Source organism: Nicotiana tomentosiformis, chromosome 1 (genome assembly GCF_000390325.3).
Source record: "Nicotiana tomentosiformis chromosome 1, ASM39032v3, whole genome shotgun sequence".
Lineage (NCBI taxonomy): Eukaryota > Viridiplantae > Streptophyta > Magnoliopsida > Solanales > Solanaceae > Nicotiana > Nicotiana tomentosiformis.
Window position 1 is genome coordinate 103,798,671 of NC_090812.1, and position 27,870 is coordinate 103,826,540.

General features: G+C 39.2%; 1 protein-coding gene across 1 annotated transcript; it reads left to right on the plus strand.

The window, feature by feature from the left end:
* Window positions 1-15,164: 15,164 nt before the first annotated feature.
* On the plus strand, window positions 15,165-18,607 carry LOC138908071 (uncharacterized). Its single transcript, XM_070198712.1, has 5 exons — window positions 15,165-15,414; window positions 17,140-17,408; window positions 17,480-17,770; window positions 17,828-18,175; window positions 18,527-18,607. The coding sequence occupies exons 1-5, from the start codon at window positions 15,165-15,167 to the stop codon at window positions 18,605-18,607; spliced, it is 1,239 nt and encodes a 412-aa protein (XP_070054813.1).
* The last annotated feature ends 9,263 nt before the right edge of the window (window positions 18,608-27,870 follow it).

Below are 27,870 nucleotides of genomic sequence, written 5' to 3' on the forward strand. Positions count from 1 at the left end.
ATATACAAAGTTACACATGTGTTCAAGCTTTGTGCCCAGGCTCGGGCAGTCTATGTGGGCACGGTTCATTCGACCGTTTGGCCCTTATAGTAAATCCTATCAATCGAGCCTAGACTATGCGAGCACAAAGTTTCTTTCCTTGCCCAAATCATTATCCGAGGATGATGCCCCTAGTGTTCGAGGTCAATCATAGAGAAGCCTCAGATAATGTTGACAATCTTTCTTCAATTCTAAGTTAGCACGATCCATTGTTGCCGCTTTAAAAACCTTGCCGGAAAATCCATTTGGGACAAAATCGGTTCAAGGGAAAAATAGTGAAACGCGTGCTTTCAGGCTTAAAGAATTATGTCGTTCTTTGACGATTACTTGAAAGTGTTAGTCCAAAATGTAAATAAATAAAAGAAGTAACGGGGTCGTACTTAGCAGTAATATCGTTTCAAGTGAGTTACGTTCCAGTTGTTCGGTAGTCGCTCACTATTTATTGCTCCGAGCTTGTACGACCCTTTTCCGGTGATCTCGATAATTTGATACGGACCTTCCCAGTTCGGTCCTAGCTTTCCTTCGTTAGGGTTCCGGGTGTTTCATGTGACCTTCCTCAGCACTAAGTCCCGCCATTGAAGTGTCGAAGGTTGGTTCTTTGATTCTAATACCTCTCGATCTGTTGTTTTTGGGCAGCCATCCAGATGTGGGAGGCTTTGTGCCTTTCATCTAATAGTTCCAGGCTCGTATTCATGGTCTCGTTGTTTGATTCTTCGGTTGCATATCAGAACCTGAGACTCAGTTCTCTGACTTCGACCGGCATTAGAGCTTCGTCACCGTAAACCAACAAGAACGGGGTGGCCCCGGTAGTGGACTTCGAGGTCGTATGGTAAGCCCATAGGACTTCGGACAAGATTTCTTTCCATTTTTTTTTGCATCCGTCAATCTCTTTCTGAGGTTTTGGAGTATGGTTTTGTTCGTGGACTCCGCTTGCCCATTCCCACTAGGGTGATATAGTGTTGATAGGATTCTTTTGATCTTATGATCTTCGAGAAACTTGCTTACGTTGATGCCGATGAACTCCTTCCCATTGTCACACATGATCTCGACCGGCATTCCGAACCGATATATTATGTGGTCCCAGATGAAATCAATGACTTCCTTCTCCCTGAATTTCTCAAATTCCTGGGCTTCTATCCATTTAGAAAACTATTCAGTCATAAACAATATAAATTGAGCCTTACCGGGTGCCCATGGAAGGGGACGACGATGTCCATCCCCTATTTCATGAACGGCCAAGGTGACAAGACCGAATGTAATAGCTCCCCGGACTGATGAATCATCGGAGCATGCCTTTGACATCCGTCGCATTTTCGTACAAACTACTTCGCATCTTTTTCCATGTTGATCCAATAGTAGCCAGCTCTTATTATTTTCTAAACTAACGATTCAATGCCCGAATGATTTCCGTAGGTTCCTTCGTGGATTTCCCTCAGAACATACTCGGTGTTTCCGAGTCATAGACATATTTCGAGTGGGCCATCGAACATTCTCCGGAAGAGTGTACCATCTTTGGATAGGCTGAACCGGGCCGCCTTCGCACGCAGAGTCCTCGATTCATTAGGGTCTGAAGGCAGTTATCCGGTCTTCAGATATTTTATTTATTTGTTTCTCTAGTCCTAGTCAGGCTTGTTGAGTTTATCTCGGCGTGACCTTCTTCCACTACCGTTCTCATTAGTAGTACGACCGCCCCCGAGTTGAACTCATCGTCATCGACCGACGATCCCAATTTAGCAAGGGCATCGGCCTCGCTGTTTTGATCCCGAGGCACATGCTGTAGAGTCCACTCTTTGAACCGATGTAACGTTACCTGCAGTTTATCCAATTATCTTTGCATTCGTTCATCTCTGACTTCGAGCGTCCTATTAACTTGGTTCACCACATGGAGGGAGCCGCACATAGCTTCGATCACCTTTGCCCCCAAGCGTTTGGCAAGTTCGAGACCTGCAATCATGGCCTCATACTCAACCTCATTGTTAGTTAATTTTACACTCCTAATAGATTGTCTAACTACATTACCTACGGGTGGTTTCAATACAATTCCAAGTCCGGACCCTTTTATGTTCGAGGCGTCGTCCGTAAAGAGTGTCCAGATTCCCGAAAAAGTCCTCGAGTTCAACGACAACTCTCTTTCGACCTCGGGTATTAGGGTCGGCGTAAAGTCGGCCACAAAGTCTGCAAAAATTTGAGACTTAATGTAGGTCCGAGGTGAATACTCGATGTCGTACCCACTGATCTCTACGGCCCATTTGGCCAACCGTTCTGAGAGCTCAGGTTTATGCATTACATTTCTCAATGGGTAAGTTGTTACGACACATATGGGGTGACATTGAAAGTATGGTTTTAGCTTCCTAGAAGCGCTCAGCAAAGCAAGCACCAAATTTTCTAGGTGAGGGTATCTAGTTTCGGTCTTACCAAGAGTCCTACTAACATAATAAATTGGAAATTGCGTATCTTTCTCTTCTTGGACCAGGACTCAACTTACCGCTATCTCCGATACTGCCAAGTATAGGTACAACTGTTCGTCTATCTTCGGCGTGTGAATCAGCGGTGGGCTCGATAGATAACTACTGAGCTCCTCCAAGGCCCGTTGGCCCTACGGGGTCCATGAGAAGTTATTCTTTTTCTTTAACAGTGAGAAAAAATAGTGGCTCTTGTCGGATGACCTCGAAATAAATCATCCCAAGGCGCCTATGCGTCCGGTTAACCTTTGTATGACCTTCACATTGTCCACAATAGTGATATCTTCGATGGCTTTGATCTTATTAGGGTTGATCTCGATTTTCCAGTTTGATACCATTAATCCGAGGAATTTACCAGACCCTACTCCGAATACACATTTCTCCGGGTTCATCTTCATATTGTATTTCTTCAATATGCTGAAGGTGTTCTGCAAATGTTTCAAATGGTCCTCTGCTCGCATGGACTTAACCAATATGTCGTCAATATAAACCTCCATTGATTTTCCTATTTGTTATTCAAACATCCGATTTACTAGGCGTTGGTAAGTGGCGCCGGCGTTTTTTGGTCCAAACGACATCACGTTGTAGGAGTAGGTGCCGTACTTGGTGATGAAGGAAGTTTTTTTCTGATCACTTGGGTTCATCCAAATTTGGTTGTACCCAGAATAAGCGTCGAGAAAACTGAGTATCTCGTGGCCGGCCATTGCATCGATCATACAGTCGATGTTAGGAAAAAAGAAAGAGTCATTGGAACACGCTTTATTCAAATCTTTATAATCCACACACATTCTTAATTTGTTCCTCTTTTTGGGGACTACTACTACTACGTTTGCTAACCAGTCTGGGTATTTAACCTCCCGGATAGACCCTATTTTAAGGATTTTAGATACTTCATCCTTGATGAAAGTATGTTTGACCTCGGACTGGGGTCTCCTCTTCTGCTTGACCTGGTGGAACTTCGGGTCCAGGCTCAGCCTGTGAGTGGTTATTTTCGACGGGATCCTTGTCATATCAAGGTGGGACCAAGCGAAACAATCTTCGTTAGCTATAAGAAATTAAATGAGTTTTTTCCTAATCTCGGGATTCAACCTCGTGCCTAGGTATACCTTTCGATCGGGCAAGTGTTCAATTAGTATGACTTGCTCCAGTTCCTCGACCATTGATTTGGTAGTGTCAGAATCACTAGGAGCTACGAAAGACCTGGGAACCCCGTAATCATCGTCCTCACCCATCTCCTACTTCTCCAGTTGGGAGAGAGTCAGTGTCAGTTGTTGCTATTTGGTTTCTCCCTTGTTGACCGGACACAGCTCCTTAAGTGCCGAAAGTGTGGATATCGGAACCACCTCGTCGACTGCGAACATCTCTTTGGCATGCTGTTGTTCTCCATAAACTATTTTTGTTCCTCCCGGCGTCGGGAACTTCAACACCTGGTGCAGAGTCGAGGGTACCACCCTTATGTTGTGAATCCATGGTCTTCCGAACAGAGCATTGTACCTCATGTCCCCTTCGATCACATAGAACTTTTTTTCTTGAGCGGTCCCAGCGGTGTTCACCGTTAATGTTATCTCCCCTTTAGTAGTCTCACATGCCATGTCGAACCTGTTTAGGACTCGGAACGTAGGCACGATCGGATCTTGTAGCCCGAGTTGTTCCACGAACCTCGATCTGATGATGTTGGCCGAGCTACTCGGATCAATTAACACACATAACTTGAGATTTATTTATGAGTACTGATATTACCAGTGCATCGTTGTGGGGCTGCATGATCCCCTCAGCGTCTTCGTCGTTGAAAGGCAAAGTTCCCCCCGGAACGTAATCCTGAGTCATTTTTCCCTGTTGATAGATACTTTGGTGCGCTTCAGCATCGGCCCCTAGGGAACATCGACCCCACCGATGATCATGTTAATGACGTGCTGTGGTTCCTCCGGTTCAATCTGTTTACCAATGTCAGGACAAAAACCGTAGGGCCGCGACGAGTACCCGGTGCCTAACTCAACCGAGTACCAATGTAACATATTATTCTTATCATACTATCATGGGTAAATGAACCAGAAAGGCCGTCATGAGATAACTAGAATTAAACATAAGATAATACTCTATATGGGATGACCCAACATGATATAGAAGCTTATGCATGCGACATACAGGCCTATAAGGCCGACATGATCATTTGTATACTCAAAACATAGGCCGACAAGGCCATACAAGTATCCATATACAAGGCATCTATCTATAAGCCTCTAAGAGTACATAAACATCATAAAGGTCGGGACAAGGTCCCACCATACCAATAAATATATGTACAAATAATACTGACCAAATAAGTAACTCCGGAGTAAGTGGAGTGCACCAATACCTTCCGCTGAGCTGATAGCCTACTAGGAGGACTCTCAACCTGTCTATCGGGACCTACGGGCATGAAACACAGCGTCCCTAGGTAAAATGGACGTCATTACAAATAAAGTACCGAGTATGTAAGGCATGACAGTAGTATATAAAAGACATGAAAGAAACATGGAGTAAAGAACTCACCCTGTAATTCTGAATAGTTCTGTGAATCATGAAAAATTTATAATGTCATGCATGTGCGTATAAATGTCATGCATGTGCGTATATATATATATATATATATATATATATATATATATATATGTACCCAACAAAAGATAACAACAACTCTTCCCCTTTCAAGTGTTATCTTGTAATCTTCATCCAATAATTTAACCAACACATAAATAATATTAATCCTAAGAAATAGGGTGTTATACATACCTTAAAGAATATGGAAAAACTCGAACCAAAGCTTCCCTTATCTTACAACCACCCTTAATCACATCACGACACCATAGAGACTCTCTTCTTCACTTAGGCTAACTTTTGATGATGATTTGAGTTGATTTCCCTTGAGTTTGGTTCTTGAGATCTTGGGATATGTTAGGGAGGGTTTTAGAGAGCTGCTAGATGCAATTTGGGCGAGAAATGACCCGAAATGAGTCCGAAACACCTTTAAAAAAAACTTAAGATCGGAGGTCGTCTCAAGTGGGTCCCAACAGAGCTGCTTGCGCAGTCTTGCAAAAATGAGGATATCTCTCTACTCCAATGTCGTATTGATGAACAGTTTGCAGAATTAGAAACTAGATACATGGGTATTTAATTCAATATAAATATCTCCCTATAAATCTCAATTGGGAGAAAACTGCCTTGCAACCTGACTTATAAACCTGCCAGTTTCTCCGAAGTACGGCGACGTGACTTGGCGACCCTACTTTAAAAATCCATATTTTTCTACCCCGATATTGTATGAATAAATGGTTTGGCCGTTAGAAACTATGTTCAAATACCTTAATTTTTGTAGGATATATGTCCCAAAATGATATCATAAAGCTTACAAATTAATTTCTCAAAACGACTCGTTACAAGGCAAATCTTAGCTCGATATTTCCGCAACTTAAATCCGACTATACCAATAAATACATGTACAAATCATACTGAACAAATATTTAACTTCGGAGCAAGTGGAGTGCACCAATACCTTTCGCTGACCTGATAGCCTACTAGGAGGACTCTCAACCTGTCTATCGGGACCTGCGCGCATGAAACGCATCGTCCCTAAGAAAAAGGGACGTCAGTATAAATAAAGTACTGAGTATGTAAGGCATGACAGTAGTATATAAAAGACATGAAAGAAACATGAAGTAAAGAACTCACACTGTAATTCTGAATTGTTTTGTGAATCATAAAAAATTTATAATGTCATGCATATGTGTATAAATGCCATACCATTCATAGATATATGCGTACATAACATCATTAAGCCTCTGAGGACATCCCATCATATCATCTCAGCCACTGTGAGCCAAATCATCAACGTATACCAGCTGACCAGGTGGTGGTGCATATATAACGCCATAACCTTTTCCCATATCGTATATACATATAATATACGCGTATATACCGCCATATGGTCATGGGTCAGTAAGTCAGTAAGATATCTCGGAATGTCATAAGATCAATATGCCTTCGGTTAATATCATGAAATAAACTTTATCAACTTACGTATTTTTTGAGACCCATGAACAGACGATAGAATAATAGGACACATGGGGAATCAAGAACATAGGAACCCCTAGGTTCTAATAATAGAATCATTTGTGAAAGTTGCGTGGTTGCTCATTTCGTTGCATCATATGGATCATGCCAAAAGAAAAGAAGGGATAGCCTTAACATACCTTTGCAATCTTCTTTCGAATCATCAACCAAGCTCAATATGATCTTCTTATGGCTATAATGAGTAACCCGGCTTCGTCGTCATCATATAAGCATTGTAACTCTCATATTTCAAAACAAATATTCTACAAGAAAATGGACCGCACATCCCTTGTTTTTACTACATCCCATAAGTTACTAAAAGTCACCAAACAACCCAAACAACAACAATATAATTCGCAATAAGCTCTCTGATTACTTCAACAACCATTTTGAGCGGCAAGCTCGACTTACAATTAACAAAATATAATTTAATCCAATTCCTTTTCCATGAATCTGCCTACAACTTATATAATAACATACTTATGCTTACCATATTATTTTGATCCCAAAACATCATAAGAATAATCTTCAAAAATAGTCCACACGCCTAGCACCTTAACTTTTATCGTCAACCTCTTGTTTTTCATGTTGTCTTCTTCAATCCACTGTATTATCACATAGATAAGCTTAAAAACAGCAGCCACAACATAATCAAACTATTTATAACAATTTCCCGCCACAACCAACCATATATATAGCCTCAACACAACACACAAAAAAAGATAACGATTCCTTATGCCATGTCAATTACTATCTTGAAGATTTTAACTCAAACAACTCAAACAATACATGATTAACCTTAAGCACAACCAAGAACATGATTTACATACCTTAGGCAGTAGCTAAAACTTGAAATTTCAGCCATAACAACAACTCTTCCCCTTTCAAGTGTTATCTTGTAATCTTCATCCAATAACTTAACCAACACATAACTAATATTAATCCCAAGAAATAGGGTGTTATACATAACTTAAAGAATCTGGAAAAACTCGAACCAAAGCTTCCCTTATCTTACAACCACCCTTAATCACATCACGACACCATAGAGACTCTCTTTTTCACTTAGGCTAACTTTTGATGATGATTTGAGTTGATTTCCCTTGAGTTTGGTTCTTGCGATCTTGAGATATGTTAGGAAGGGTTTTGGAGATCTGTTAGATGAAATTTGGGTGAGAAATGACCCGAAATGAGTCTGAAACACCTTTAAAAAAACGTAAGGTCGGAGGTCATCTCAAGTGGGTCCCAACCGAGCTGCTTGCGCAGTCTCGCAAAATTACGGATATCTCTCTACTCCGATGTCGTATCGACGAACGGTTTGCAGAGTTAGAAACTAGATACATGGGGATTTAATTCAATAAAAAGATCTCCCTATAACTCTCAATATATTGGGAGTAAAATGCCTCGTAACCTGGCCTATAAACCTGCCAGTTTTTACGAAGTGCGGCGACGTGACTTGGCGACCCTACTTTAAAAATCCATATTTTTCTACCCCAATATTGTATTAATAAATGGTTTGGACCATTAGAAACTAGGTTCAAATACCTTCATTTTGGTAGGATATATATCCCAAAAAGATATCATAAAGCTTACGACTTAATTTATCAAAACGGCTCGTTACTAGGCAAATCTTAGCTCGATTTTTCGCAACTTAAATCCGATTTTTCCCAAACTTTATATTTCATATACAAACATCATATATAGTCATTTCATGACTTTAAAATCATTTATATCATGATTAAAAAGTCTCATATTTATCTTAACTTACTTAAGACTTTGGTAAACCTTTCTTATCCTTATAGAAGGATTTTGTCCTTTTTGAGCTTACATTTGATAGTCCTATCATGACAGTGACGTCTAAAGTACAGGGTGTAACAACATGTACCCTTAGAAACATTTGTCCTCGAATGATAACTCTTAAAGGCTTGCAAAAATGGGACGTAACATTATTAAATGAAAGAGGATCTCATTATCAAGCTTACATCAATTAACTTACGACGTACTTTCACGTACAAAAATATGGGGTGTAACATCATTCCCCCCTTTGGAACATTCGTCCTCGAATAATGACTGATGCACTTATCATTCTCATAACCTATGGCTCTTATAAATACTTTAATATTGCCCTTTTCCATCTAGGCAACTGTTCTATGAATAAATCCAAAGGCCACGTCATTCCCCCTTAGGCCTCTTTCTCACGCCACGACTCGTGGTCAGAATTCTTTTAATATCATAACTATTGCTACCTTATATCATGCAGTCTGTACGACTTTGTCCTTGTATGCGCGCCTATGCAACTCTTCTCTCATTTTTCTCCAGGTTTTAGCCAATCTTTAGGCCTCACTTTGTGAACGTATACATGACTACGACAATATGTCCCTCTGGGCATCTATAGGTATACTGAAGTTCTTCGCCTGGTACTTTGTTGAATGTACCACTATTGCTATATTTTGTTTCCTAGCCTTGGTTATCTGTCCTTATGGCTTTAGTGCATCTAGGTAGGTCATATCGTACTATAACACTTACTTCGGTTTATTATTATAGAGGATTTACCTTTATCACACATATATGACATCTTACTCACGATGCTTCATTTACTCTCTTCTTATTCTTCGAATAATATTTTTGTCTATCACTTTATTCTGAAAATTTCAACAAAATGTTCTTTCACTTTTAGCTCCCCTTGCTTCATCTCACTGGCTCTTTGGTATGCCTAACATTCTCTTTTTATTTTTACTCGGGACTGGAGTCATACTAAGGTAAATATTTATCCCTTCTAGGATTCCACTACCTATCTTCTGAAAATTCTAGTATTCATATCTGACTGTACTATTTTAGAGTTCACCATCTGGGTATCTCACAAGGAGATTTATTACCACATTTGCACTATCTTCGAAAATATTAGCTAATGATAACAATCCATCCACCATTTTTGGGTTACTCTAATACTCAGCTGGATCCTGATATCCTATCATTCTCTTAAACTATATCTGCCGGCTCCCATAGAGCATAATTAAGATGAATGTGGCCAATTGTATATAACTCTATTACTGTTGAAAGTAACTCATAATGCTTGTATTTCTCTGTCTGAATTGCAAATACTGATAATCTTCATTAACTAGGTACCTCGTTCCATTCTTCATCTTATTTCTTTTACTTGCCGAAACTTGTATCTATCTTCTAATTCTTTTATTTTTTTTTACCATTAGGTGGATAGATATTCTTGATAAATGGTTTGGACCATTAGAAACTAGGTTCAAATACCTTCATTTTGGTAGGATATATATCCCAAAAAGATATCATAAAGCTTACGAATTAATTTATCAAAACGGCTCGTTACTAGGCAAATCTTAGCTCGATTTTCCGCAACTTAAATCCGATTTTTTTCAAACTTTATATTTCATATACAAACATCATATATAGTCATTTCATGACTTTAAAATCATTTATATCATGATTAAAAAGTCTCATATTCATCTTAACTTACTTAAGACTTCGGTAAACCTTTCTTATCCTTGTAGAAGGATTTTGTCCTTTTTGAGCTTACATTTGATAGTCCTATCATGACAGTGACGTCTAAAGTACAGGGTGTAATAACATATTTTTCCATTTGATAGTCCTTTTTTTTACGGAGTGTAATAACATGTACCCTTAGAAACAGTTGTCCCCGAATGATAACTCTTAAAGGCTTGCGAAAATGGGATATAACATCATTAAATCAAAGAGGATCTCATTTTCAAGCTTACACCAATTGACTTACGACATATTTTTACGTAATAAAATATGGGGTATAACATCCATAATCTCTGTTCCTATAGTGGTTCTTGGATCGATCGCTCAGGAACTATCGGAGATGCCCATTATTGATTAGCCGGGCTACTTCGTCTCTTAATTGTCGGCAATCTTCCGTCCTGTGACCATGAGTACCATGATATTTGCACATTAGGTTTGGATCCCTTTGGGCTGGATCAGATTGTAGAGGTCGAGGCCATTTGGTGTCTTTGATATATCCAATGGCGGATACAATGGGGCGGTGTCGACGTTAAAGTTATATTCATCCTTGGCGTTTCCTTTGGCCCGATGGGCCTGTCGAAACTATTTTTGCTCATAATTCCCTGATTGTTTTGACACCGGTCACTTCTTCTTTCACTTTTCACGGGGTTTCACCCAGATCTACTACCTCTTCCGTCTCCATTGTATGGCTGATACCGATCTATGTTATACCTTGGTTTACGCTCAACATCTCTCCTGACTCTGTTGACCGTTCTGACGGGATAAACGGACCCGAAAAGGGCCCCGAGTTGATCGTCTTTGACCCTGATTTTGGATTGATACCGATTATGCACGTCGGCCCAAGTGACAACTGGGTACTCTACCATATTTTGTTTCAACTGTTGTGAAGCCATCGAGCTTCAAGCATTGAGTCCCTAGGTGAAGGCTTTAATGGCCCAATCGTCTACGACCGAAGGTAAGTCTATCCGTTCTATTTGAAACCGGGACACAAATTCCATGAGCATCTCAATTTCCCTCTGCTTCATTTTGAAAAGGTCTGACTTCCTGGTTTCGACCTTGATAGCCTCGGCGTGTGCTTTTACGAAGGAATATGCAAGCATAGCAAACAAGTCAATAGAATTAGGAGGTATGTTGTGATACATATCATAGATCCCTTGGACAGAGTTTCCCTGAACTTTTTCAGCAAGACAGACTCGATCTTGTCATCATCCAAGTCGTTTCCTTTGATGGTGCATGTGTAGGAAGTCACATGCTCATTTGGGTCGGTCATTCCGTTGTACTTAGGAATCTCGGGCATGCGGAACCTCTTTGGGATCGACTTCAGCGCTGCGCTCAGAGGAAAAGGTTTTTGAACAAACTTCTTGGAATCCAAGCCTTTCAATATCGGAGGTGCTCCTAGGATTTGGTCGACCCTGGAATTAAAGGTTTCCACTTTTTTGTCATTGGCTTCGATCTTCTTCTCCCCAAATTCTATCCGTTTTGTCAATTCCTCTATCCTTCTTACCCCAAGTTAGTCCCTGATTCATTCTCATTCGGCCTCTCCGTGATCGGTTCATTTCTGCAGGTGACTTCCCGGGCTAGCTCGGGCTCAACCCTGCTCGGCACTCGGTTTTGGTTCTGCATCTGGGCTATCCCTGCCTGTTGAGCCTGTAACATTTCGAAGATCACCCGCAAATTCTGGGCAATTGATCGAACTTCCCTGCGCACGTTGTTCTCGGGATAAGAAGGCAAATTTGTGTTGATGGCTATATGCGAAATGGCGTCGACAGGGTCCGCGACTGGGGGCAGACTGGGGGTTTGACATTTCGATTCTAACCTGGAATCAAAGACACTTCAAAGAACAAGTGTAAAATAGGGTGTGTTACGGGAATTTGTATCAAATTGCTGCTATTATTCTTAGCCCCACGGTGGGCGCCAAACTGTTTACCCTCAAAATCGAATAACAATTAAATTTGTAAGTAGTTTTAAGGATACACAGATTAATTCGATACAAAGCAATAACTTGAGTTGCTATTGAATAAACAAAGATAAAATAAATTCAAACCACACGAGTTGGATAGTTTCAGCCTTAATGAAATAACCACTCTCGAACCGGGCTCACCAAGAACGGTATAGATGAAAAAGAACTAGAGTCTGAGAGAAGAAAATAATAATCTAATTGCTTTTGAGTGCGTGTTACAATCTATTTTAGGAATTATTAGACCCCCTTTATATAGTAGGGGAGTCCTATTTTAGGTACAACTCTATAAAAGGTAAAAATCTTTTTATTCACTGATTGCCGGTTCCTTATCGATACGTGCCGAGATCCCAGCCGTAATATTCGGCCGGTCACGGATATGTACTTTAATTGTGGTTGTTTGTTACTCAAACTACTATAAAATATGTGTACGCGTTTTAATTGTCCATGTTTATAGGTTCAAATCATTTATTCATTTTAAATTAAAATATACTTAGCCAATTTTTTTTATTTAAAAATAAGTTTGAAAATTTATTACTTTACATGAAAATTTAATTTATAAATCTATCAATACTATTTTAAAAGGTGAACATTCAAAGCAAGCAGTGAATAGAATAAAATACCTACGTAAAGTTGGAAAACATTTCTTATCCTCTGACCACCTACACCTATAATATTTTTGTACAAAAATATAAATATATGTTCTACTCCTAACAAATACTAAATTTCAATTAATGTGACACAGATTAAAATTTGAGAGTCAGAACATCCCGCCTGTAATTGGACAGACACCCATAGCAATAACATATTTTAGTTCAGGTATTTGCTCATATAATCTTACTAAAGAAGGGGCATTTTGAGATATTTTTTGGCCACAACTTTTTCATGTGCTTTTAAATATCTTAAAATTGTTAATTATTGTAACTTATAGTACGTTTTATGTTGTTTATGAATATAAAAATTTTATTTCAAGAAACTTAAAAATTCTATATTCGAATTTTACTTGTTCGCTAATTTGCGCCAATTACTTGATTTCTTCCTTCTTTCTTGACAATCTTAGATTAAGGTCAGTTGATAGAAATTTCCCAGTAATCAATCATTTCATTTCTTGACTTTATTTCGTTACTTATGTAAGTGGTCTTATCACTTTTATCCTTTAGTTTACTTTTACCGTATTCATGTGAGTTTTTAGGGCTCTTGCGTTTTTTATGAATTTGCTTGAAACTCATGGGAGTTCCATCATTGCCTTAGATGTTTAGGGTCTAGAATATTTTAAAATTGACAATTTCTGTTAAAACTGTTAATTTTTTAATTATCTAGTATTCCTTTTCGCATCTGGAGGAGACTTATTTTGTTATGATAATGATATTGATGCCACTTTATCGATTTTCATTTTATGTATTGTAAGATGGTTTAACTACTTGGGGACTTGTTATAAGATTGCATGTTATTATTGATATTACAAAACGATTAGTTAAGGGCTCGTCATGGCCCTTTAACATTAAATTATGACAGATACTACGAAGAAATCAAAATGAAATACGCAAAAAATTGAATGTGCAAGAAAAATCTTTTAAGCATGAAGATAAAAATTGTTCTTTGGTTCTATAATAGCTACAAATACATATGTTTTATTGGTAACTAGTTTCTATTAGTATGCTAACTAGTCATCCATTACATAGTAATTGGAGTTATACCCTCTCAACAACATCGAATGCATGAGCCTTTATCACAAATGCAACATTTGGTTTTGCATTGTGATGCAAAAGCGCAACCTGTAATTCACGAAACAAACATATTTCATATACACTAGATTAAAAAAAATAAAGACTTTCATTATAAAGGCTGTAAACCTAATAGAAGAAAGTTGAATCTACGAATTTTGAAACCAAAAATACGCATTTGTAATCATGATTATAAAAATAATTATATACTCATAAGAAAAATTTGAATCTATTAGTGCCAAAAGCGTAATTTCAAAAAAAGAAAAAAACTTATCTTGAAATTTCAACATCAAACATCAATTTCAAATATCCCATAGGAATATATTTTTGAGTTATTTAGTGTCTTTGATGATGTATCAATTCTTAAGTTATGCAAATTTTAGTTTTAATTATCGACGGAGGAATGAAAAATGAAAGAAAAAATAAAAATAGAAATAAAATTAGATATACCTGTAATAGATACACGAGTGCTACGACTTGCAGCAGATAGTTCTAGTGATGTTGTTGGTGATGTTGCTTCTGGTGCGTATGATAGCTCCGATACATATGATGGTTTTGGTGCATACGAAGACTCTGGCACCCCTTGAGTTAATGAAAAAAGAACAAACATGACAAAAATCATGTAAACCAAAACATCGGTTGATTTTGTCATCTTAAACAACTATACTTGTTATGCCACTCTTGTTTGTTCCTCTTAGTTTTTTTCTATTGAAGTACTTATAGATGAAAGAGAGCTCTTCCTTTTATAGTAAAGATGGAACATAATTTTTAAGTTAGTAGTATTGATTCTTACGTAAGTAGTTATATCAATTATTAGTATGCATTATAGGAGATCCAATCTAATTACAAAAATAATATGCAATCCTGTAAATTTAATATAAAATCATTGACTTACTAAATTGTATGTAGCAAATATTATATTTATTTTCAAATAGTTAATTTTATCTCCTTTTTTTGGGGATTTAATAAAAAAAAATTTCAACTGTCTCTTTATATTTGTGACGAGCGCAAAACATGACACGAAAATTAATGCGCGCTAGCAAAAGATAGTATAGTAAAATATCGTCTCCACAGGGATTAGATTTCAATACTTTGGTTTGGAATGATTAAAACTAAAACTAACAAACTAAAATTAAAGTAAGTAATACTTGATCATAGAGAACTAGAGAGTATCAAACTTTGGTTGTTATCAGTGCGAGAAATAAGGATCATGACATGATAGATGCACGATTGCTATCCTAGATTTGATATTGTTAAATTTTACTCTTAAGGTTCCATTGATTCTAACAAATTCTACAAGTTATTATCTTTTTATTTTGATTTAGATTCTTCTCTCGATTAAACCTAAACCGTTTAAATAAGCTAATGTGAAGTACATTAAACATGCAAGAATCTATTAGTAGGAATGATATAAGAGAAACATCTCGCAAGTATTTCTCAATACTAATTCAAATAATGGATCACAACAACGCTCTTTTGATTACGGGATCAAAGGAGATTACGGGAAACACGGGGAATCCGATTCAAGTGTCGAAGGAAATTGGTGTGCAGAGGAAGTTGAATATGATGCAAGCAAACCTAGCGGAGAAAAAATGGGCGACCTTATTTACCGGGAACAAAATGGCTGCAAAAGGTATGAGTCTTAACTTTGTAGCTCCTATAATCAGAGATAGAGTTAAAATTGTGCAATTGACCCATGACGATATTGATAAGGAGATAGAAAAATGAAAACATGCAATTATATTGTATGTTGTTGGATTGGCCTTCAATTTGGGCTTTGGAGAGGTTTATTGCATTTGAGCGGAATTACATCGCGAAGCCAAGGATTTATTACCATAATGATGGGTACTTTGTGATCAAATTTCAAAGTATTGAGGATATAAACTGTATATGGTGAAATATGATATGACACGCGGTCATCTAAAAGAAAGACACATGGAATCCTAGACGGGGATGACCGAAAATCGAACACAGCCATTCCGCTTGTCACTGGAAGGGATAATGTTCATAATGGTGTATTAAATACTCTGTGCCCGGTAGCATTTAATAACGAATATTCTGCAGCATTAATAGTGACGACCCGTTGTAGAGAATTTGATATTTATGTTCACCATTACATCTTCATCAATGACCCTCGTAATTGACATTAAAGGAGGGCACGATCCTAGGACCTCCTTCCCCAGACACAACTATAAATAGTGAGCTCAGTTATCATTGTAAAGGACACGAATTTTCTGGCTAAACTTACAGTGCATTCTATACAAAACTTAATACAATCTTACTTTCCCGTTTTTTGATCTCATCATTGCTGTGCCCGAAAACCTTGTTTCCGGAACTGTCATCTCTGCTGTTTCATCTACATTTGAAGGCTAAGTATTGTACATTTCTTCAATTATTGTATTATTCAGGATCAAATTAGTTCACTTGTCTAGAAATCACGTATAAATTCAATTGTACCATTTTACGGATAAACAGTTTGGCGCCCACCATGGGGCATAGACATCCGTGCAATTAAATTGATCATTGTCTTTTTTACTAACGTGATTTGATTATTTTGTCTTAGAAAAAATCACAAAAATGGCAGATAACACTGTTAACAATACGCATAACCCTGAAATTTGAGGGGATCAGCCTTATTTTAAGGATTCAATCAGTGACACCCGCAATGAGGGGAATGACGCCACGCCGGTGCTTGATAGGCAGAACCCTCGACAGGTTCGGGAGACAACTCCCGATGATGTTGATAAGGAGCATGTCGTGGATGTGGTAAGGGTCATGCAAGAGCAATAGGCAATCATTCTAGACCATCTCACGTGGCAGAATAAGGTTATGACGGAGCTGAAGCAGGTGCTATCGGGGGCTTCGAAGAATGCAAACTGACGATATCCAATTCCTACCGGTGATCCCGCAAACCAAACAACACAGAGAGTCGACAACTACACTCCCAGGGGTGAAGTTGGCTCCGATGGGGCTAGGGGGAGCGGATCCGGTCTCAACAACGAGAACGACCCGTTTAAGAATGAACTTTTACGGTTTATGAGGGAAGTAAACGCCCGCATAGACCAAGTCCCGGGTGCGTCACCAGTATTGAAAGGCCCGGACTCGAAGAAGTATACTCAATTGCTGTACAAGCCGAGTGCAACACCATAACTAATCCCGAAGCGGTTCAAAATGCCTGAAGTGCCGAAGTACGATGGGACTTCAAACCCATAAGAGCATATTACCACCTACACAATGGCGGTAAAAAGAAATGATTTAGCTCATCACGAAATTGAATCTGTGTTGCTAAAGAAATTTGGAGAAACTCTCACGAGGGGAGCTCTAACGTAGTATTCATTATTACCTGAGCATTCCATAGATTCCTTTGAGATGCTCACAGATTCTTTCATCAAGGCTCATGTTGGGGCCAAAAAAGTACAAGCCCGTAAGGCCGACATATTCAAGGTCGCACAGGGAGAATCTGAATTATTACAAGAGTTTGTTACCCGATTCCATAAGGAAAGAATGTTGCTCGTGGCTGTCCCGGATGAATGGACAGTTGAAGCATTCACCAAAGGATTGAATGCGAGAAGCTCAGACGCTTTCCGAAAGCTGAAGGAGAGCCTGCTTGAGTTTCAACAACAACTTGTGCAGATGTACACAACCAGTACGAGTCAAAGATAATGATAGAAGATGACCAGGTCGGTTCTACATCATAGGCTAAAGGACGGGAGAAGAGCAGAGAAAAATCAAAATATAACTACGACGCAGACAGACAGACTTCAAGGGGTCGGTTTTTGCCTTACGAGCAGACTGAAGGTCGTGGTAGAAACTTTCGGACAGCAAACAAGTTCACCGTTGACAGAGGGACCAATCATGGTCGAAACAATAGATCACTTCTGGATAAAGAGACGTTGGGGTCTCAGGATCCTTCTTACCCCAAGTTATCGGAATATAACTTCAACGTTAATATAGTGGAGTTGGTGTCAGTCATGAGAAACATTAAAGAGGTACGATTCTCTAGACCTATGAGATCCGATTCCAGCTAGAGTGATCCCAACTTATAGTGTGAATACCATGGAACGAACGACCACCGAACATGGGACTGCCGACACCTCCGGGAAGAGGTGGCAACACTATTGAAGAATGGTCACCTTAGAGAATTCTTGAGTGACCGAGCTAAGAACAATTATGGTCTTAACAGAGATAACGAGGCATCTTCGAAAGCAGGAGAAGAACCCCCACGCCAAATGATCAATATGATCTTCAGAGGGAATGAGATTAACAGGGTCACCTTTTTGGCAGTGAAGAATACGAAAGTATCAATAACTCATAGTAAAAGACTTCGGGAATACGATATCACTTTCACTGAGGAGGACACAGACGGATTGCTGTTACCACACAACGATGCACTGGTAATTTCTTTAAATGTGTTAGATTTTAAGATTAAATGTGTTCTAATGGATCTAGGAAGTTCGGCTAATATCATACTATGGAGAGTATTGGAGCAAGCTAAACTCACAGGAAGCATTATTCCGGAAACAAAGCTCCTCGCTAGATTCAACCTTGCGAGCGTGATGACCCGGGGAGAGATTTTGCTGCTCACGAATGCTAAAGGAGTAATGAAAATAACTCTCTTCGAAGTAGTAGATGGTGACATGGGATACAGTATCATCTTGGGAAGGCCATGGTTACACGAGATGAAAGTCGTACCCTCAACATATCACCAATTGCTGAAGTTTCCAATGCCTAAAGAAATCAAGCAGATAAGAGGTGATCAACTAGCAGCAAGGGAGATGAATGCAATTCCGGTTTCCAGTAGCAAAGGGAAGGAGCACACGACATAAAAATTACAGGAACCGGTACCTACTCCCGAGCTAGAAGAAGTTGACCCGGGAGCAGAGTCGTCACAATATTATCAGGTGCCGAGATATTTCCAAGTTCCATAAGAGACTGAAGCAACGAAGTCCACGATGGAGGAACTGGAGCTAGTTGCATTGTTCCAAGAATTCGTAGAAAGAAAATTCCATTTGGGGACAGGACTGCACCCGGAGCTCAGGTCCGGTTTTACTGAATTCCTTAAATTTAATGCCGATTGTTTTGCATGGTCGCACGAAGATATGATAGGTATCCTGACGGAAGTAGCCGTGCACAAGCTGAGTTTGGATCCCAACGTACCTCCGGTAAGATAAAAGAAGTGCCCTATTTCCGAGGCCAGGAATAAATTCGTCAAAGAAGAGGCAACCCGCTTTCTTAATATTGGTTCGATCCGAGAGGTAAGATATCCGGACTGGCTAGCCAATGTAGTAGCAGTTCCTAAAAAGAACAATAAATTTCGCATGTATGTAGACTATAAAGACCTTAATAATGCGTGCCTAAAAGACTCATTCCTACTGCTAAATATCGATCAAATGATTGATGTCACGGTTGTGCACGAGTTAATATGTTTCCTCGATGCTTATTCCAGGTACAAACAAATCAAAATGAACTCGAAAGATTAGGAAAAGACTTTGTTTATAACAAATTTTGGTACATATTGTTACAATGTGATTCCCTTCGGGTTGAAAAATGGCGGAGCCACTTATCAACGACTCATAAATAAGATGTTTGAAAAGCAAATAGGAAAGACTATGGAAGTTTATATAGACGATATGCTCGTTAAGTCTTTGAATGTAGGTGACCACCTTAAGAATTTGCAAGAAACATTCGATATCCTGAGGAAGCATAACATGAAACTTAATCCCGAGAAGTGCGCGTTCGGGGTCAGTTTTGGTAAGTTTCTGGGATTTCTGGTCTCACAAAGGGGAATTGAGGTAAACCTCGACAAATTCAAGGCCATAGAGGATATCCCGGATCAATTGTCGAACGTAAAAGAAGTCCCAAGGCTCACAGGAAGATTAGCAGCTTTGACCAGGTTCATTTCTCGGTCATCAAAAAAATGCCATCGCTTCTTCACACTGCTCAAAAAGAAAAATAATTTCAAATGGACACCAAAGTGCCAGGAGGCTCTGAGGAACCTCAAGAAGTACTTATCAAGTCCTCCATTGCTCTCAAAACAAAAAGAAGGTGAAACATTGCTAGTCTACCTCGCAGTTTCAGAAGTTACGGTAAGTGCGGTTTTAGTTTAGGAGGACGAAGGTACGTAATTTCCCATTTATTACGTTAGCAAAATTTTAACGGGAGCAGAAACTCGCTACCCACATTTGGAAAAACTGGCCTTAGCTCTCGTAGTCGCCGCTTGGAAGCTGAGGCCCTACTTCCAATGCCACCCGATAGCTGTGGTGACTACTTTCTCTTTGCTGAACATCCTCCATAAACCCGAGCTCTCGGGCAGATTAGCCAAATGGGCCGTCGAAATGAGTGAGTTCGACATAGAATATAAACCAAGGAATGCAATTAAGTCGCAAGTCTTGGCTGACTTTGTGGCCAATTTCAGTACGGGACTACTGCCTCTGGCAACCAAGGAGGCAGTAATGGTGTCGGGATCGACATAAGGGCTTTGGACCTTATTTATAGACAGAGCTTCCAACATAAAAGGGTCCGGACTCGGAATAGTCTTAATCACGCATTCGGGGGAAACCTTAATGCAAGCCATCAGAACGATCCCTTTAACTAACAATGAAGCAGAGTATGAAGCTTTGATTGCAGGGCTTGAATTGGCCCGGGGTAAATAAGGTCTACGGGATCTTCGATACCAAAGATTAACGCATGCAACAATACATGGTAAAGGTCCAGGCTCTTTTGGAACGATTCCGAGAGTGGTCAATTACTCATATCCCGAGGGAGGATAACACAGAAGCGGATGTATTAGCAAACTTAGGATCATCGACGGAAATAAATGGATCGGAGTCCGGGACGGTAGTGCAACTGATGAACTCAATCTTGGATATAGATGGTTACTATGAGGTAAATTCGACTAGTCTGGTTTGGGACTGGAGAAATGAAATAATAGACTATCTTGAGCACGGGAAGTTTCCTGAAGACCCAAAGCATCATGGGCGTTACGCGCCAAAGCTGCACGTTATACGTTCAAGAGAGGCCAATTGTATAGAAAATCCTTCCAAGGTCCCATGGCTCGGTGCTTAGGAGCGTCAAAAGCTAATTATATCATGAGAGATGTCCACGAAGGGATATGCGGCAATAACTCGGGCGCAGATTCTTTGGTGCTGAAGTTGGTACGGGCATGATATTACTGGCCTCGCATGGAACAAGACGCCAAAGACTTCGTTCGAAAATGTGATAACTGCCAACGCAACGCACCACTAGTACACCAACCGGCAGAGGTTACCCGGCCAAACTGGGAAGTTAAGTTTGCTACCAAACAGAGGTTACCCGGCCATTCACGAGCACAAACCACTAGAGGATTGTTAGATATTCTTTCGCTTGACAACATGGATTCCTAAGGGGAAGTAAGGTATGTTGCCGAGTTAAGGATTATCTAGCAATTCATTGGTGGAATCTTTGAAGGCACAAGACTTTCAGTGTTCAAATTTGCATTCTTCGCATTCGAACATTGGGGGGGGGGGGGATGATATGAGGATACGACAACATTGACTCCCACGTCAACCGGGAAAAAAAATTCCAGAAACCAAATGCATCATCGAGACTGGGGACTACGCAGCCAGCCTCATAGAAACAAATTGTACAAGATAGCCACAAGTAATGGCAATTTCTTTTTAGCATAATAAATGCCAGCCACAAGTTTTTTAGCATAATAAATGCTTGTGTACTTTTGAAAATAGAAGGAATTATATGAAATGAAATTCTTTTATTTTTATCTTGTTTCTTGTTTGAACGATGAACTAACTTTGTTATTTGAAAGTTAAACAAGTACTTCAAATGTTAGTACCGTAATGAACAAGAGACGTCCTCTTCAAGAGCACCGTAAACATAAGAGGGCCCTCTCTTATAAAAACCCTCACGTTAAAGGGTTGGTTTCAGAAGAATTTGTGCCCGGAATCAAAATGCCTTCGAGGAAAAATGCACCCGAAGACATACACGAAAGGACGCAAAAATTAAACTTGCACAAATACTTATAGAAACCCTCACGTAAAAGGGATAATGCTCAGAACCAAAGTGCTTAGAGAAAAATGCACCCGAGGCTACACATAGTAAATCGCGAACAGAAAAACGTGCGCAGAATTCTTAAGAAAATGAAAAGGTTAATGACTTACATAAATATTAAAACGAAAGAAAGACTCAAACAATACTTGAGAAAAAATATGTCTTTATTTACAAGAACGTGCCAAAAATAGTAAAAGTACAAAATGGGAAAAAGAAAAGAAAGCTAAACTACAGTGTCTCCGGAACCTGGAGGAAGAGAAGTGTCTGCATCCGTGGGAGAAGTAGGTGGGTCCACCGATGGCTCAACATTTTCATCAGTTTGGCCTTCAACATCACCATCTTTCGATTTTTCTTCAGTTCCCGAAAACTCAGAACCAGAACCAGAAGGGCCAAGTACATCAGACCTCGATGGGAGTCCACTTTATCAGCTAACTCAAGCTCGCGTGCATTAGCAATTTTGGCATCAAAGTCAATGACACCAGCGTTGGCCTCTTCCAAGCTTTTTCTCCTCATGCTGTACATAGAGTAAGTTTTTTCAACAACGAGGGAAGCCTCTCGGCACTTGAGTTCTTATTTGAGTTGGGTTACCTCGGCAGAAAGGTTTTCATGGGCGGACCTAGCAAATTTGAGGCTGACATCAAGGTCACGGACAGTTGAACTAAAGAGACTATTATGCTCGATAGTTTTCATGTACTTATGTTCGATCCTAGGACCTCCTTCCCTAGATACAACTATAAATAGTGAATCCAGTTATCATTGTAAATGACACGAATTTTCTGGCTAAACTTACACTGCATTCTATATAAAGCTTAATACAATCTTACTTTCCTGCTTTTTGATCTAATCATTGCTGTGCCTGGAAACCTTGTTCCCAGAACTGTCATCTCTGCTGTTTCATCTTCATTTTAAGGCTAAGTATTGTACATTTCTTCAATATTTGCATTATTTCAGGATCAAATTAGTTCACGTGTCTAGAAACCACGTATAAATTTAACTGTATCATTTTACGAGTAAACGGAGACAATGTGTTGTATTATGGACCACACACCATGAACAATAAGCCAATTACCATCAAAGCATGGGAGACAAACTTCAATTTTAACGAAAACGTGTTGCGGATCATTCCTCTATGGGTGAAGCTACCAAATTTGCCATTAAATTGCTAGAACATGGAAGCATTAAGTAAAATTGGTAGTAGCTTAGGTAATCTAGTTTCTGAAGATGATTGCCGTCACGACCCAAAATCCAACTAGTCATTATGGTACCTAACCTAACCCTCTATATAAGCCAAATAACAGTAAATGCAATTTAGTGATAAAATTAAGAGTTAAAAGGTGATATAACTGAATTTTATACAATTCTCCAAGGACTGGTAGTACCAGTCATGAGCTTCTAAGATTTAGGGGTTACAAAGCTGGTATGAAATAAATACGTCATCTGTTCGAAATATATATAAACAAATTTACAAATCTAAAGCTGCCAAAGATAAATGGTAGCTTTAATTGGAACACAGGTACATCTTCAATGCCAGTTCTCACCATACACAGCAACATCAGCTCCAAGATCTGCACACAAGGTGCAGAAGTGTAGTATAAGTACAACCGATCCCATGTACCAAATAAGTAACAAACCTAACCTCAGGTTCAAAGTAGTGACGAGTTGGGAAGACGTTCAGAATCCAATACCAATAGCCAATAACAACTTGTGATTATATAATGAGAACAACAAAGGTAAATAACTCATGGGATATACGCTAAGCTTGTTCACAGTTACGGGAAAGTAGGTATGCTTTTTAAGTAAAACAGTCAATTCCAAACCTCACCAATGAAAAACAACTAAACATGAGTTTATCGAAAGAACTGTATTCCCAATTCACAACACCAAATGAGAATTTCCATTTACCAATTAGCATGAGGAAAGTACATCTCTATGCCTACATGTCAATTTACATGTCAAGTCATCAATTATAATATACCATCTAGCATGAGGACTTTACATCTCTATGCCTCCATGTTAAGTATACATGTCCAATCATAAATGCCACATTACTCTCTAGCATGAGAAAAATGCATCTCTATGCCTACATGCAAAGTATGCATGTCAAATGAATTATTTCACGGTGATACCCCCATGTACTGTCACCCTCAACATACTCAAGCTGCTTGTCTTAATGCCCACTTCATCGCTCACACAATCACTCAGCACTGTACGAGTGCCTGACTCATAAGCCCCTCACGGAAGAACATGTTATCATTGTGCCTGCGCTCACTGCTAGTATGTCAAACTTCGGAGGGGAGGATCCTACCCAAGCTCTAATCAAAAGCCAATAAGACCTACTGCGGCATGCAACTCGATCCATAATAATAATAAAGCCCATAAGGCTTATTGCAACGTGTAACCCGATTCGCAATAATATTAATAACAATGATAGTAAAATTAGTATGGCCTATTGCGGCGTACAACCTGATCCACAACAACACTCTCAACAAGGCTCTAAGGCCCACCTCAGTCGTCAAGCTCTCAAGTGTCAAGGGCTCAATATCTCATACCACTCAGCCCAATAACTCCACATTTGGAAACAATGATAACATGCTATGTAACCATGAATGATGAACAAAGACTGAGATATGATATGCAAATAAAGAACCTTTACTGAGTGTATAATTACAGCTAAATCAGATAACATAAAACAACAGAAATAGCCTCATTAGGTCTCAAAATCGAATAAGGACATAGCCTAAACATGATTTCTAACATGAATCACCTCTCAAATAATCAAACAAATAGGAAAAAATACGGATATAACAAAATATGGTAGCAGAACAAGTCTAGTACTAGTGTAAAAGTCAACTTGAATCATGATTATGCCAGTGCACGCCCATACACCCGTTACCTAGCATGTGCATCACCTAAATACATCACAAATAACATGGTTCACGGGGATAATTACCATCAATTTAAAGTTTAGAAATGTTACTTACCTTGAAAAAGCCAAATTCAATACTGATCAAGCCAAACAACACTCTAGAAATTCCATCCCATGCAAATCAACCTTCAAACGACTCAAAACTAACCAAAAGCAACTCAAAATCATCAAATAATGCCAAAGGAAACGAACCCACACGATAAAGGTTGAATCTTTAATCAAATTCTCAAGGTCAACCAAAACATCAAACCTGGACCCGCACCTCAGAACCCGGTAAAACCTATAAAATTCGACAACCCATTCAATTACGAGTCCAACCATACTAATTTCACTCAAATCCGACTCCAAATCGATGTTCAAAACTCAAATATCCACTTTAGAAAAGTTTAGACAAAACCCCCCAAATCCTCTTTAAAATTCATAATCCAAATGCCATAATCGAAGATAGATTCATGAAATATAATAAAAAATGAGCCAAGAATACTTTCCCCAATTTATGTGGTGAAAATCTTCTCCAAAATAGCCCAAATTCGAGCTCCAAATATCCAAAATGTGATAAAATGGACAACCCTCGAAATAAATAGAGTCTGCCAGCACTTTCGCATGTGCAATCCAAGAGTCGCTTCTGCAGCACTCTTCGGTTCTGCGAAAAACACTCAGGCCCCGACCACTCACACCTGTGGACTTTCCTTTGCTTCTGTGACCTCGCATGTTGATCATATCCAGTCCACACTCAATAATAAGTAGGTAACAGTCGGTGCAATTATAATATCCAACGTAAGTCGGGGTCGAATTTCTCAGGGAGTTTATAATCGGTATTAAGGTAAATACTTGAAGGGAGATCATGAAATTGCTAAATTATATTCCCAAATAAGAGGATAATTGTTATCTAATTTAGCACTTAGAAATTAGACTAAGTAAAAGCAACTAGAGAGTAAACTGTTCTTGGTGTTTTTATCAATTGAGGAAAAGCCTAGGGATGTAACCTTCACCTAGGTGTGAACCTAATGGGTATACTAAGTTAATGCTTGTTTGGTAGATCAGGGTATATTATGACTCTCAATTCTCAAGTACCCACTCAATACCTCACGGTCATAGAGTGGTTATGACCAAATTAGTTTTCTAGAGACCAAATGGGTTACAATCTAAGGAATTGATATGAATCCAAGTCGGGTTTTCTCTATCTCTAGTTCAAACCCTTAAATTAAACTAGCCAAAACCTTAATTAGATTAATTTCTTGTTAGACAAGTTTTCCTAGACTAGGTTCCTCTTTCTCAAGTAAGAACTAAGTCAAATAGGCATGAATAAATATTTGCAACCATAAATTCTAGATATAAAGCATAAACAAGGCTAAATAACAAACACCCAGTCATAAACAAACATTAGTATTAACAACCCATAAGTTTTACACACTAGGGTTGGGTCACAACCCAGATAAAATCTAGCTACTCATGCTTGAAGACATAGAAAATAAAATAGAAGAAGTAATTAGCGACATAAACTACAATTAAAAGATAAAAGCAGTGGGTCTTCTCCAATTTTGATCACAACTTTCCCAAAAAGGTAAAATATAACCGCTACAGCTGCCCTAAAAAAGTGTTTCCTGTCTATTTATAGTGTCTAGAATTTTCCTGACAAAAATGCCCTTCGGGAGGTTCTGCGGTGGCACAAATCCATGTGCAGACCGCACTTTTCTTCTGCTTTTGCATTAGGAGGAAATCTGTGTCCGCATAATTATCACTATGACTGCACTTCATCTTCTGCGGCCGCACATTTGGATTGCTTACTGCATTCTCAAGAGGCTTCACACTTGGTCTTCTGCACCTTCTCTAAACTTATCAAACTTTGTTAGTGCGACTAGCTTTAGCGGCCGGACAATTTGGTGTGCGGACGACGCTTCTACAAAACCCCTCAGAGGCTTCAAGGCATCATCTGCGACATCATTTCTATTTTTGCAGATAGCATGATCATCTACGGCTGCAGAATTGCTTTTGCGAACCGCACTTCTGCTTCCATTTCTCCTTTTATCCTTGTTGTGCTGGACTACTCCTTTTTGAGTTAGACTTCTTCATTGAGTCCCAATCCTCCAATATGGATGCAATTCACACAATTTCATTAGATTTGAAAATAAAAGTCACTACTTTCGGACTAAAACTAAAGCAAAAAGGTACTAATAAGTGGTTAAAATCCATACTTATCATAGATGCGATGCACCTTATGCTTCTGCGAAGCTCTCGCCCAGCCTGCCTTCCCGCTCCTGCTCAGCTTCGCCCGCATCAACGCAAATGCGCAAAACTTCTGCATCTGTGATAACTTGCCCAACTTAGACTTTTCACTTCTGCGCCTCCTTATCCGCATTTGCGGATCCTCATTTGCACCCAAGATTTCGCAGGTGCGATGACACCCGTTCTCTACCCAAATTAGCCTCAACCAACGTGACTCAAAATTTTACGAAACCCGTCTGAAACTCACCTGAGCCCCTTAGGACCCCGTCCGAACATACAAACAAGTCCCAAAACATAACACAGACCTACTCGTGGCCTCAAATTACACATAACAATATCTAAACCATGAATCATACCTCAAATCAAATTTAATGAACTTTTGAACTTTTAACTTCCAAAACTTGTGCCGAAACATATCAAATCAACTCAAAATGACCTCAAATTTTGTACATAAGTTCCAAATCACATAACGAACCTATTCCAACTCTCGGAACAACAATCGGAACCCGATATTATCAAAGTCAACTCGCGGTCAAGCTTATGAACGTTTCAAACCTTCAAATTGCCAAATTTCGCCAATTAGCGCCAAAATCACCATCTGGACCTAACAGAACCATCAAAACTCCAATCCGGGGTCAAATACATAAAAGTCAACTTGGTCAACTCTTCCAATTTAAGGCTTCTAAAATGAGAATCGTTCTCCCAAATAAATTTTGAATCCCCCGAAAACCAAAACCGATGATACACACAAGTCATAATACATCATACAGAGCTACTCATGCCCTCAAACCACTGAACGAAGTGCAAATGCTCAAAATGACCGGTCGGGTTATTACATTCTCCCCCACTTAAACATACATTCGTGCTCAAACGTGCCAAGCTATGTTCCAAAGC